A 13,005-nucleotide genomic window follows, 5' to 3' on the forward strand; every position below is an offset into this window, starting at 1 on the left:
TGAGTTCTTGGAGCTCACACTTCATTGCATAGTGCCCTTAGAAAGAAATAATTCTAAAGAAACTCCATAAGCATCCTCTTCTCCCTTCTTTACCGCATGCCTTCATTGTGTAATTGGAAAGCCTATCCGACTAGAAATCGAAGTCCAGAGTTCGAGGTTCCAGTTCTAGCAGAGACATTACTCACTTTTCACTTCTCGTGCTCCAAAATAAAATGCCTAATAGTTTCTGCAATAATGACTGAACTAAAAGGTGGTGGATTATAATGCACAATCACCAGGAATTTACAACTCCGCCCTCCCCAGTGCGTAATGGCAAACCGCACATTGAGTTGATCAGTGTTAACGAATTTCGCTTAGTGTGCATGCTCAATGGTGTACCGTTGGTGTGGGACTAAGGGGGGGGGGAATAAACAACATTACACAAGTTAGTCATGCTGGTTTTTACAATTGCAATACTACGGAAATTTGTTGTGTGCTTATTGCATGTGCTTCTGTTTCATTTCATTTTAGTTTATTTTGTTCATAAACATTACATTTAATATCAGTTATTTGACTTTAATTCAGTACTTTAAACTAGTAGATTTATTCCTTAATTTGTGAAAGTATATACGAATGAAAAGTATTGTTAATATTCAATTGATTTCATTCCTCAGAAGTATAATCAATAAACATTCAGCTAATATATCTTGTAACATATCCTTTTTTGTAATACTTCTTAAATGAAAATTTGCATAGTTTACAATCGATATTTACACTCTAAGTAATGAAGCAATTTACAACCTAACAAATTTTAAAACCCCGAACTGTTTATGTGCAGATAATACAACATCAACCATATACTGTATTTATCTTCTTTTAAAATTGCACCAAATTCTACTCTGGGCATGCGCAGTAAGCGAAATTCGTTTAACATTGATCAACTTAATGTGCGGTTTCCCATTACGCATCCCCAGTCGCTCTTTAAATGCGGGAGAATGTACAGTTTTTCCCCTTTCCTTTACCACGTCCCTCTGTGGTGTAATTGGAAAGCATGTCCGGCTAGCTCTGGAAGGCCCTGAGTTTAAATCTCGGAAGGGCATTTCCCATTTCTTGCTTCAAACATAATTTCTAAAAATGAGTCTATAAGTGGCAACTGAACTAAAGCATGTTGGATGATCTCTGGTCACCAACATGGGTTCGGCGAATCAGTCTCCCTTTAATTAAGGGAAGGTCGGAAAGTTTTTCTCCCTCCTTATCGCATGCCTTCATGATGTAACTAGAAAGTACATCTGTCTAGCAAGCGGAAGGTCTCGAGTTCGGATTCCAGCAAGGTCAGTGCACATTTTTCACCGTTCCTGCTTTGAAAAACATAATGGCTTTACAACTCATCTTTTCATAGCCTTTATTCTTATGCATAAATTCTGAAATACTTTTTCCATTAAAAAATTATTTACTTGTTTTCACAGTCAAGACCTTTTGAAGCAACCTGTACAAACCTTTTAATAATATTAAGATTATTAACTACTTTAAATTTAAAAAAAATCCATGCAAAAAACTTATCAGATTTAATAAAAAATTAACAAGTACGTTAAAAATATAAAATCTATAACAAAATAAATACCTGTCACAGACTGTGCTATAATACTAGACTCGTGAGGCTCTTCAAATAAACCTGAAAATAAATAAATACCTCCTGCACACATTATATTCTAAAATACATTAAAAAATAAAATCTCAAAATAAAAGTTTTAAAATTTTACCAAGTTTTTGAGCCCATGAGATTATGGTTCCAGAATCATGAACTCCACATTCTGCAACATATGTAGTTCGTGAAAAAATTGTCCAACCAACAAGAGGGTAGACACCTTTTCGGAGAGAGAAACAAATGTGCAAACTCAAGAAATCCAATTCATACGGACTTCGAAAGTCAGTTATATGCAAATCAAGAACAGCAATTTGTATAAAAAGAAATATATATATATAAAAACAATTATTAAAACTACCCTACCATTATAAGCAGCAGATGGTGTATGGCCAGTATTCATATTTAGGAATGATCCAGTTCCCATAGTACAATTAATATCATACTTCTCGAAGCAACATGCACCAAACATAGATGCTTGTTGGTCTCCAACCTAAGTTATAAAATTAAAATACTTTGTTCCATTAAATTGTATTTTATTAAGTAATACATTAATAATAAAACAATACAGCTCTGATACAACCATTTTTAAAAGCTGCCTTTCATCCAGTTTTTATACTGTAAACCAACAAACACAAATAGCAAAATGTCACACTCGGGAATGTAAGAGGGTGTCCCTAAAATTCATATCTTGCGAATTTCACATTTGTTACTTTATAAAAAAACAGTGAAAATACTTTAACATAAAACTACGCAAGTAACAAAGTTAGTAATATAAATAAATTTTTCAAAGTTCCAAATAAATATTGGCAATTTTTTGAACAAGAGTTAAACACTTATTTTAATTGCAAATTAAATTATAACTACCTATCAATTACTAAGCAGACAAAATCCCAAAGTAGTTACTGTCATGAAACTGATTTTTGCTGGATGGCTCTCTGGAACAAAATTTTTTTGATTTGCCCCATCTCTAATGTAGACTCATCTTCAAAAAACCCCAAGAAGGGAAAACTCCCCAAGCAGTTAGCTTTTATATACTTTCTCACAATGAATTACCATTTCAAAAAATATTTTTTAATTAATTAATAATGCTTAATGGTCTGGCAGTATTAAAATTTTCAAGTCAAACCTATTTTTGTACTCGCTTATTACTTAATTTTTTGTCTGAAATCCCTCCCATAAGTTTATTAAAATTCTTGCTCAGGCCTGTCAAATATACGGTCTATAAGCCAAAGTCACCAGCAGATTCAACCCTTCCTGCCGTCTGTATGGCAAAATTTAAAAACGAGAATGATTCAGATTTAATATACAATTAACACATTACCAAACAAAGAGGTCAAAGAAAATGAATTTGGTAAAAAACTTAAAGCAGTCATAATAGCTTTATTTTCATCAGCCATTTTCATTTTTTTTTATAACTGAAGAACACATAATAGTTAGATGTCCAAATATTTCATACTGACGTTTAAGCAAAAAGATCAAGAAAAGTACACGACGGTCGTAAAAAAAAAAAAAAAAAAAAAAACTCCCAATCAATCAATCAATCAATACATGTATTGCCGGGCTATCGCTAATATATGCGATGTTGCCGGCTCAATGACAAGTCTGCCCAAGAGGCGCATGACGTAACAGTCGGACAGAGTAAGAGGAGGTCTGAGGTGAAGAGAAGGGGGGCGACTCAGGGATAAATAGAAGGGCTAGGTCACTCCTTTGTTCGACTCCTCGCCGACGCGAGCCTCATGGAGGGGGAGAACCGGAAGTAATCTGACGTGTCTCTGTTGCACCCATGAAGGTAGGAAAGGGAGGAGGGGCCATTCCGCGCTAGAAGTGAAGCACTGCTTTGAAGCTTGGGTCACCAGACTGGGTGTTCTTTGTTTACATTCAGAAGCTCGCTTGACAAGATTCTGATAGTATTTCGACACACGACAGTTCCATAGAAATCGAAAAAGGGACACTCTCGCATGAAAGAAACATTCATAGTGTGATGGATAATAGCAATTTGTATAGTTTACTGACATTTACGCAAAAATCACATCTTGGTTATTTTTCGATAACTAACAACAGCGATTTTGATTATGAATTTGTTTTATAAAATTCTAAGCTGTTGCACTACAAAAATATGGATTTTAAGAAAATTGCTAAAAGAGATCTGCCAAAATTTATTTTCTAGAAGATTTGAAAAGTTTGAAACTTGATGGCTAAATGTAAATATAAAATTATGTATGTTAAAATATTTGTAATTAAGCACATAGGTCAGATTAAGTTTTTATTAAATAGAGTAACGCATGCAAGGACTATCTGCCTAAAGAGAGAGATGCCATCGTGGAGGAATTTTGAAGAAAAACTTACCTTTGAGTGGGTATTAAAAATAATACTTATAATTTTCATTCAAATTATATTCATATATATTTTTTATGTAAAACTTTCGGGTGTATGCTAAATTAGTGTAAATTACTTTACACGAAAAATATAGTGAATACACAGAAATTAAAGATTTGCACATGCCGGAAATGAAAAATAGGAAATATGTATGGGTATTTATGCATGTGCTTTCAAAAAGCATGTATCTGGCTTTGACAAAATACTTAAATATTCATTAAATTATTTATAAATGTATTTGAAATGAAGAATTTATTCACTTATAAACAACTGTGAAAGTACTGTGAAGAAATCTAATGATTAAATGTATCTAATTTATAATGATTATAAATGTTATCTAAATATATAATAACCTTAATATTGAATTGTAAACATAAATTGAAATCCTGTTGACAAATACGTTATAAAACTATTTAAGCAAGAATTGTTCGTATTGGAAAGCAATCTGTTAAAAGGTATTGTAAAGCAAATGCTATGAGATGCGCATTTAAGAACGTAATAAAGAGTTTTGGAATATGTATTGTTGAAATGAAGGGTAAAAAAAAAATCTGATAAGTATAATTAAAAGAATTATTCCCTTTACATTTTATAATAACTCAGTTACAAGTTTTAAATAATACTTAAAAAAAAAAACTTATTTTATTCCCTTTCAGAAATGTTCAGAGAAAGTCAAATACTATTTAATACCTATTTAATTATTAGGAATTAGCGAAATACTTATTTAAAGTATTTCGCTAATTCCTAATAATTCTCTAATTTAAAATGAACCGAATAGAGCATTAATTATAAATTGACTTACATTTTTCGATTTAAAAGAAGCCAAAAAATCATGTCATATTTAAGAAAGTATTTTAGGAAGAAGCTCTATAAATAGAAAAGAAATAATGCATAATTTTAATATTAATAATACAATAAACTTTGATCTTAATTTTTGTACCTTAACCGAATAAAATCGAATTACCTTAATTTTTTTCCTAATGTAATTAACGAAAACTTGTGAAAATATTTCATTCAAATTAAACCATTCTGAGAAAACTGTCCTGTGAAAAGTATAGCATTTAATTCCGTTCAGAATGAAATGTTGTTTAAAAATATGTTGTTTTCACATACTTAGGACTCTGAAGTGTTGTAGAAAAAGAAAATATATACATTTATATGTATATTTGCCACGTAATTACAAAATATTTACACTCGAACGCGTCAAATCCCATAGAACTCAATGGTAAATGACCCAATGTTTTGGTCACCACGTAGGGATCGCCGGTGCTTCAGAGCAGGGTACGGAGAAACTTGTTTAGGGCGAATCCATCTTACTTCCTACCTCCATGGTTGCACCTGCTTTGATTTCGCGCCTTTAAAACTGTAGTTTCATTCAGTTGCGAGACGATTTTCTGGAGATCGCATATCCCAAATTTATTTTAATCATACATATTTGTTTTCTAATAATGCAAATATTTAAAATAATTTGTGTGTATATATATATAGTTTTAGTCAGTTTTCCTTTTAAATTCTATATTTAAAGTATCCTTTATGTAATATGGCTTCTTGTGCTGTAGCAACGTGCCGTAACACTTACAGAAATACGAAAGGAAGAGATATTGTATTTCATGCTTTCCCCAAGGACAATTTGCGTTTGACGAAAGAAAGGATATATAAATGTCGAAGACAAGATTTTATTAATGTGAAAAACGCAAGAATTTGCAGCGAACATTTTCTGTGCAGTGGTTATGAAAATGACATAAGAAATCGCTTGCTTGGACTGCCATTAAAATGCAATGCTGTGCCGAAAGTAAATTTATCGTGTGCAGTAAACGAAATAACACCAAGAAATCGGAGACATTTGAAAAGAAAACTAATGCAGAGTGCTTTTGAAAGACTACACGAATTAAGCCCAAAGAAAATTTATTTTGAGGCCGAGAACGAAATTGAAGCTGACAATAATAATTCAAATGTGAATGATTTTGAAATAAAACTCACAAGTGACAATGCCGTATGTGACAATATCCCTGAGTGCCCTAAGTGTAAAGATAAACAAGAATGTATTGATAATTTGAAGAACAAAATAATATCCTTAGAAAATTGTAATAAAACATTGAAAAATAGAGAAAAAAAAATTTTAGAATGTTTGCTCAGCGACAAAGAAGGTGGACGACATCTAGAAAGAAATTTGTATCGGAAATTTAGAAATTAAAATCCCAAACAGCGAAATTTAGGGAAAAAACAGAACAGATCGGAGAATTTGGAAAAACGTCTAAAGCATATTTTTACAAAGACGCAGATTAACGCATTGCTAGAAAATAAGGAAAAAATCAGGTGGACTAGTGAAGATATTTCACGTTGCATTGTCATAAGAGCTCTGTCATCTAAAAGCTACGATTTTTGGAAAGAAAAAAAGGGAATTCCTTTACCTAGCACTGGCACATTAAAGAGATGGTGCGCTAAATTTTCATGTAGTCCAGGAATTCAGAGCGATGTTCTTGCTGTAATAAAGGAAAGATGCCAATATTTGAATTCTGTAGGAAAAATATGCGTTCTCAGTTTCGACGAAATGCACATAGATTCTAAACTCTGCTATGACTCTATTTTTTGATTTTAACACTCCAATGACGACGAAAGAACTTCTTTTTTCACTCATAAGACATATTCAATCATCTGGAGTAGAAGCGAAGGCAATAGTGTCTGATTTAGGAGGATCTACTACTTAAGTGGAAAGAGTTACAGATTTCGATTAATAGTTCTCAGTTTCCAAATCCAGTATTCCAAATGAAAAAAATATGGGTTTTTGCAGATTTAGCGCACTGCCTCAAATTACTGAGAAACCACTTTTTAGATAAAGGATTTGTTTTAGAAGATGGAACTGTTTTAAATGTTGATATTATTAAAGAGGTTTTAAATAAAGTTTCAGGAGAAATTAAATTGTGTCACAAACTAAAACCAAATTATTTAATGGTCAAGGGAAACGAGAGACAAAAAGTCGCTCCAGCGAAAACATTATTTTCAAGAACTACAGTAAAAGGTATACTCCACCTCACAGGAAATAAAAAAGCATCCGACTTCTTTGAGTTAATCGACAATTTTTTCGATATTATGAATAGTACCAAAACATACCCTCCTTCAGATAAAATACTTAAAGCAGCATTTGGATTAAATGAATATCATGAAAAACAAATTCAAGTTTTGGAATTAATGGTGTGGTGTATTTAATTATGGTAAAGCACACTAGGGCTATCTGTCTAAGAGGAGGGATGCCTTCGTGGAGGACTTTCTAAGGGAAACTGGCTCGTATACACGTTACACATGGGGAAAACCACGAAAACACCCGTGCAGCCAACCCGTTCGCGGGATTCGAACCTCGGACTGAACTACCAGTGTTCAGCGACTTTACCGCTCCGCCGCTGGTGGGCCCTTTGGAATTAATGAAGAAAGTCGTGGGTGGATTAAGAGTTCAGGAAAAGCCAACTTACTGCCTTTCCAAAAAGGAATAATAATTTCAATAAATTCTCTTTTTGGCCTACACCAGGATTTGAAATCATCGTATGATGCTAAATATATTTTAACATCTAGATTAACTCAGGATGCACTTGAAAGTCTCTAGTCAGATTCGAGAGCTTGGTAGGTTTAATGACCATCCATCATCTAGTGAAGTTATACGCCGCTTAAAGCAATTAATACTCGCTAATAAGCTGCCAAATTTATCTTCAAAAGTATGCATGACTAAAGAAAGCAGAAATATTGATTCATATTTAACATCCGAAATACTTGAAAGGGCTTTGAAAACTGAGGAGGAGATGCTTTTCCATTAAATACTATTGATGATTTGGATTTGGATTTCATAGAGGAACCTTCTCCTATGGCTTGGGAATTAGAATTGAATTCCGACAGACAATTTTCGACAGCCGAAAAAGAAGCATTAACATATGTTGCAGGTTATATTGCCTATCGTGTGCGAGACAAAGGCCCATCATTGGGAACAATATCTAAAAATAGTGCTGATGAACCAATATTTAATTCAGAATCGATTAAATTATTGTCCTTAGGAGGTTTGACTACACCTTCTCATTCATGGATGAATACAGTACGAGTTCGAAAACATATTTTGCGCAGTTCATGGTACAACTTACTATAAAGGGAAGCATGTAATTGGCTCTTTAATTAATAAACTGGAGAACCATTATCCTGAAGTTAACAGAGAAGCAATTCGTTTATTTTGCAGAGTGAGAACTTTTATTAGAATACGTTTCTTAAATAGAAATGCATATGTTTTTTCCCAAAGAAAAGCAAGGCAAAAAAAAAAAAAAAAAAAAAAATGGATTGCTTCGAATGTGGCAGCCAATAAGTAATGTTTCAACAACTTGTAGTTGCATTGCGACTGTACAAGTAAGCATACATAATATGTTTTGATTTGAAATATTTCTAGATGGCATTTTAGAAGTTAATAGCGTAAAGCATATTTCAAATGAGAACTAATTCTGCTAAGTTATTGTTACAGTTATTTTTATTGTATCCTCTGTTATTATTGATTCGATTTTGTGCTAGCTTAGCATTCTAGATAAAATATATATAAAGTATAATATTAAAGTAATTGGTATAAGAAGACCTGCCCCCTTAACCCCCACTTTTGAAAAATTAAATAATTATTTTAGGTACTGTGAGTAAAGTAAATTAAGATAACAATCTTACTTGTATTTATTTAAATGAAATATTGATGTAAGCCTAAGTCACAAAACTATTTTTAAAAAAATATATGTTATTATATTGAATTGGAAGAAAAATATGCCAATGTAAAATTTACAATTAGGCTGAAACTCAAACTTAGATTAGCAGAAATTTTGCCATATATAACCATACATGTTTAAAACTATGCCAATTTAAGGTTGTTTTTTGATTAATTTTAAATAGCTGTTATTATAGTTATCTTAGAAGCAGTATACAGTTCTCTTAGTTAACATGCAGATAAAGAAATGATTAAAAACAAACAGGCATTTAAAGAAAAAAAAATCCCTGCAAATAAAAAAAGGAACTTTATGCTAAGAGTAGCGCATTTTATCTATTATTTTAAAATTGAGTAAGTACTATTAAATTTTGTAATGTTCAGTGTAAAATGCATACTGCATAAATTTTAATAACCTACACGTAACATTTTTTCTTCCCAAATTATAGCTATCTTTCACACACAGCTCATTTTAAACGCTGGTTCTTCAAATTTAAAACGCTAATTTCTATGTTGTCAATTGCATATCCTCGCTCAGTGGCATCATTGCTACGTCATTACTCCTCACTGCCTGTTTCAGGGGGAAACGCTCTATGAGCTAGCCCTTCTCTTTAGTCCTGGGGGCGACCATAAGCCACAAGGTTTTAGAAAATCAGACAAGAACGAAGACCAAGAGAGGTTTGACAAGAGTGTCGGTGTCTGACTGATTTTAACATAACATACATAAGAAATGCATAAAATACAAAGTTTTATATACTAAAATAAGTCAGTACGGTAAAATGTGAATAAAAGAATAAATGTGAAATACAAAATATATACATAACTATACACATATATACAATATACATAAGGTGCAATTAAGTCCGGAAATTCGAGTTACGGCTGAGGTGGGCCGCGTAAGGTCTGATATTAGCATCCTCAGGTAGTATAACATATTCAAAGGTGTATAAGTCTCGTAAGTGTGAGCAATTCGTAGCCTTATTAAAGAAACTTCTATTCATACGATTGATAAATTCTTCTACGCATTCAATCTTAAGGTCATTGTGTAGAGTATCATTTGACACGTAGAAGTGTGCTTGGGTGATGAGCCTTAAGTATTTATTTTGAACAACTTGCAATTTATTAAAATCCTTCTTGTTGACCGCTGCCCATGCCGGCGAAGCATACGTAATAATGGGTCTAATAATAGCAGTGTGTACATGTCTCGTCCTCAGGAGATCCTGTTTGGAATATTTCCCTATCAACGGAAATAGATTTTTCATCGTGGAGATAGCTCTGCTTCGAACCTTATTAATGTGGTCGCTCCATGTGAATTTACCGTTAAGAGTGACACCCAAATAGTTTGCTTTTTGCACTATGGGAACATTTATATCGAAAAGTTTAAGTCTGGCAGTGGCGGGGTTCTTTTGGCCTTTTTCTGAATGATTAGAAGCTGAGACTTCTGTGCATTAATTGAAATTCTCCAATGTTCTGTCTCTGGAGTAATGCGCTGCAATTTATTTACGGCATTTTCTACGTTAAGTGACTTTACGGCTAGGGCCGTATCATCAGCATAGCAACCTACGAAGCCATTTAAATTATTGAAAACACGCGGATAATCCGCCACGTAGAAAATATACAAGATTGGGCCCAAAATGGACCCCTGAGCTACTCCTGCGTTTAGCCTTTTCTGAACAGAATTATCTTTGCCTTTATTTACAAAGAACTTCCGATTTTTGATAAAAGAATAAATGAGTAGTATAAGATCCCTGTTAAAATCTAAGCAGATTAATTTGAATATCAGCCCCTCATGCCAGACGCGGTCGAAGGCTTTCGCCACGTCTAGCATGAGTAAGGCTACCTTCTGATGATTGTGAAACGCTGATCCAATAAAATCATTAAGGCGGACAAGCTGCTTTGTAGTGGAGAGTGATTTTCTAAGCCCGAACTGTTCGGGTGGTTATTTGGCTAGATAAGGATCCATTTTTCTCAAAATAATTCTTTCGTAGATTTTGCCTAAACCAAGCAAAAGACTAATAGGGCGAAAACCCTCAGATTTAGTTATATCTTTACCTGGCTTAGGTAGGAGAATGACTTTAGCGACTTTCCAGCTCTTAGGAAAATAGTTATTCACAATGCAGGCATTTACGATACTTGTGTATTTTGCGACTGTATTTAAGGGCAGGTTTTTGATGACAATATTCGTTATTTCGTCCCTGGCGCTTTCCTTTCCTTTAATTTTCTAATAACATCTTTAACTTCATTTGGAGTAGTCAGATCAGGTTTGCTTCTCGGACTTGGACTATTGATCCAGTCATGTATAAAACACCTTATGTCATAGGAAAACGTAAGGTCGCAAGGATCCATGTTTGGCATGAACTGCTTTTCCAGATGGTCTGCCATAATTTTTACTTTATCTTTATTAGTCACAGCAACTGCATTAGCACCGTAAAGTGGCTTATTTACAATGGTCCTATTCTTTAGGTTCCTAGCAAACGACCAAAAGGCATTATTTGGTACGTTGAAGCTGGCGATTTTATCATTCCATCTCTCGTTTCTATAGTTATAAATATTCTTCTTGATCGTCTTATTAAGTTTATTTAACTCTCTTTTGATATTAGTGTCCCATGAGATGCACCATCTTTTCCTGAGCTTATTTCGCTCCTTAATCTGGTTGCGAATAAACCAAGGGAGCCTTTCAGCATTCTAATCAACAAGGAATTTTTTCGTAGCTCTATTATAAGCTGTGAGAATACACTGGTGTGCAAAAATTAAGGACGAAGTCGAAACATTAGCATATCAGCTGAACGAAGAGGCAGAGCAGACAGAAAGACCAATCAGGAGATTAAGTAAGGTGATGTACGGTAGCACATGCGCAGATATGCAGGTAGACGTAATGGGGGAGTGTCTGAGTAGTATAAAGCATGTTGTCGGTGTAAGATCAGTATTTCTGGCAAAGAGATTGCACGCCGTATAGCAGTTAAAATCACACCGAGTTGCTGCCTCAGCCAGAAATGGCGAATAATCAATCTGTTAGACGACATCTGGATGCTTTTACCCGAGGTCGAATCATTGGGAAGTTGGAGGAAGACCGCAGTGTGACAAGTGTGGCTGCAGAGTTCGGAATTGCTCACAGCATCGTTTCACGACTTTGGAGACAATTTCAAACTACAGGAACAGCTATCCGGGGGTTTAGTAGTGGTCGTCCACGAGGAACCACACCCGCAGATGACCGGTATATTTCCTTACAGGCCAGAAGAAACAGGCGGCAGACAGCGGGAGAAATCGCTAGACACACGACACAGCCGACTGGACGACCGATATCGCGTTTTACCATGGCCAGAAGACTGCACGGTGGTGGTCTGTTTGCACGACGCCCTGTACGGTGTGTACCTCTAACGCCTGCCCATCGGAGAAGGCGTTCTCTGTGGTGCCGGGAACACCGGGATTGGAGAGACAATGAATGGGGACGAGTACTCTTTACAGATGAGAGCAGATTCAGTCTGAGTAGCGATTCTCATCGCATACTCATCTGGAGAGAGCGGGGACGCCGCAATCATCCCTCGAACATCATTGAAAGGGACAGGTATGGAGGTGGCGGTGTTCTCGTTTGGGGAGGCATCATGCTTGGTTGTCGTACAGACCTTCACATCTTCGACGCAGGTTCAGTCAACGGGACCCGTTATTGTAACGAGATTCTTCTTCCATATGTGCGTCTTTTTAGAGGCGCTATGGGTCCGCAGTTCCTTTTCATGGACGACAATGCACCATGTCATCGCACAGTAGCTGCTGAACAGCTCTTAGAGAGTGAGGATATTGAACGTATGGATTGGCCGGCACGATCTCCGGATCTTAATCCCATCGAGCATGTATGGGATTTTCTAAGCAGCTCGTACCTTACCACCAGTAACGATTCCGGAGCTTCGATTGGCACTGCAAGACGAATGGGCAGCAATGCCTCAACAACTCATTGACACCCTCCTTCTCAGCATGGGCAGACGCTGTGAAACCTGCCTAGCAGTCAGGAGAGATCATATCCCTTATTAAAGACCAGATGTTTCTTGCTGGACACCCATCACAGGGATGTTTCAGCCTTCAGTCGCATTGCGCTCCATGCTACTTTTTCAATAAAGCTTCTTTTTATCCCTCTGATTTCTCTTTTAGTAAGTGTTGCTTACATTACTCATGTCCTTACGTATTGGGGATCTTACGGTATTAAATGTGTTGATTTGGAAAGCTTTTGTACAAAGTTATATTAAAAAAAACCGTCTCGTCCTTAATTTTTGCACACCAGTGTATTATTCGTAAGCGTCTC

General features: G+C 35.1%; 1 protein-coding gene across 3 annotated transcripts in view; it reads right to left on the reverse strand.

The window, feature by feature from the left end:
- Positions 1–13,005, reverse strand: part of LOC118186325 (glycerol kinase 5) — a 122,931-nt gene that overhangs the window by 18,023 nt on the left and 91,903 nt on the right. For all 3 annotated transcript variants that reach the window (XM_085807940.1, XM_085807941.1, XM_085807942.1), the window contains exons 10-12: positions 1,988–2,114; positions 1,740–1,844; positions 1,601–1,651 (exon numbers count right to left, since the gene is read on the reverse strand). In XM_085807940.1, the coding sequence (XP_085664066.1) occupies positions 1,601–1,651; positions 1,740–1,844; positions 1,988–2,114 (283 nt within the window). The remainder of the gene's footprint in view (positions 1–1,600; positions 1,652–1,739; positions 1,845–1,987; positions 2,115–13,005) is intronic.

Source organism: Stegodyphus dumicola, chromosome X1 (assembly GCF_044657685.1).
Source record: "Stegodyphus dumicola isolate Sdum_Otavi_A_Nest chromosome X1, ASM4465768v1".
NCBI lineage: Eukaryota > Metazoa > Arthropoda > Arachnida > Araneae > Eresidae > Stegodyphus > Stegodyphus dumicola.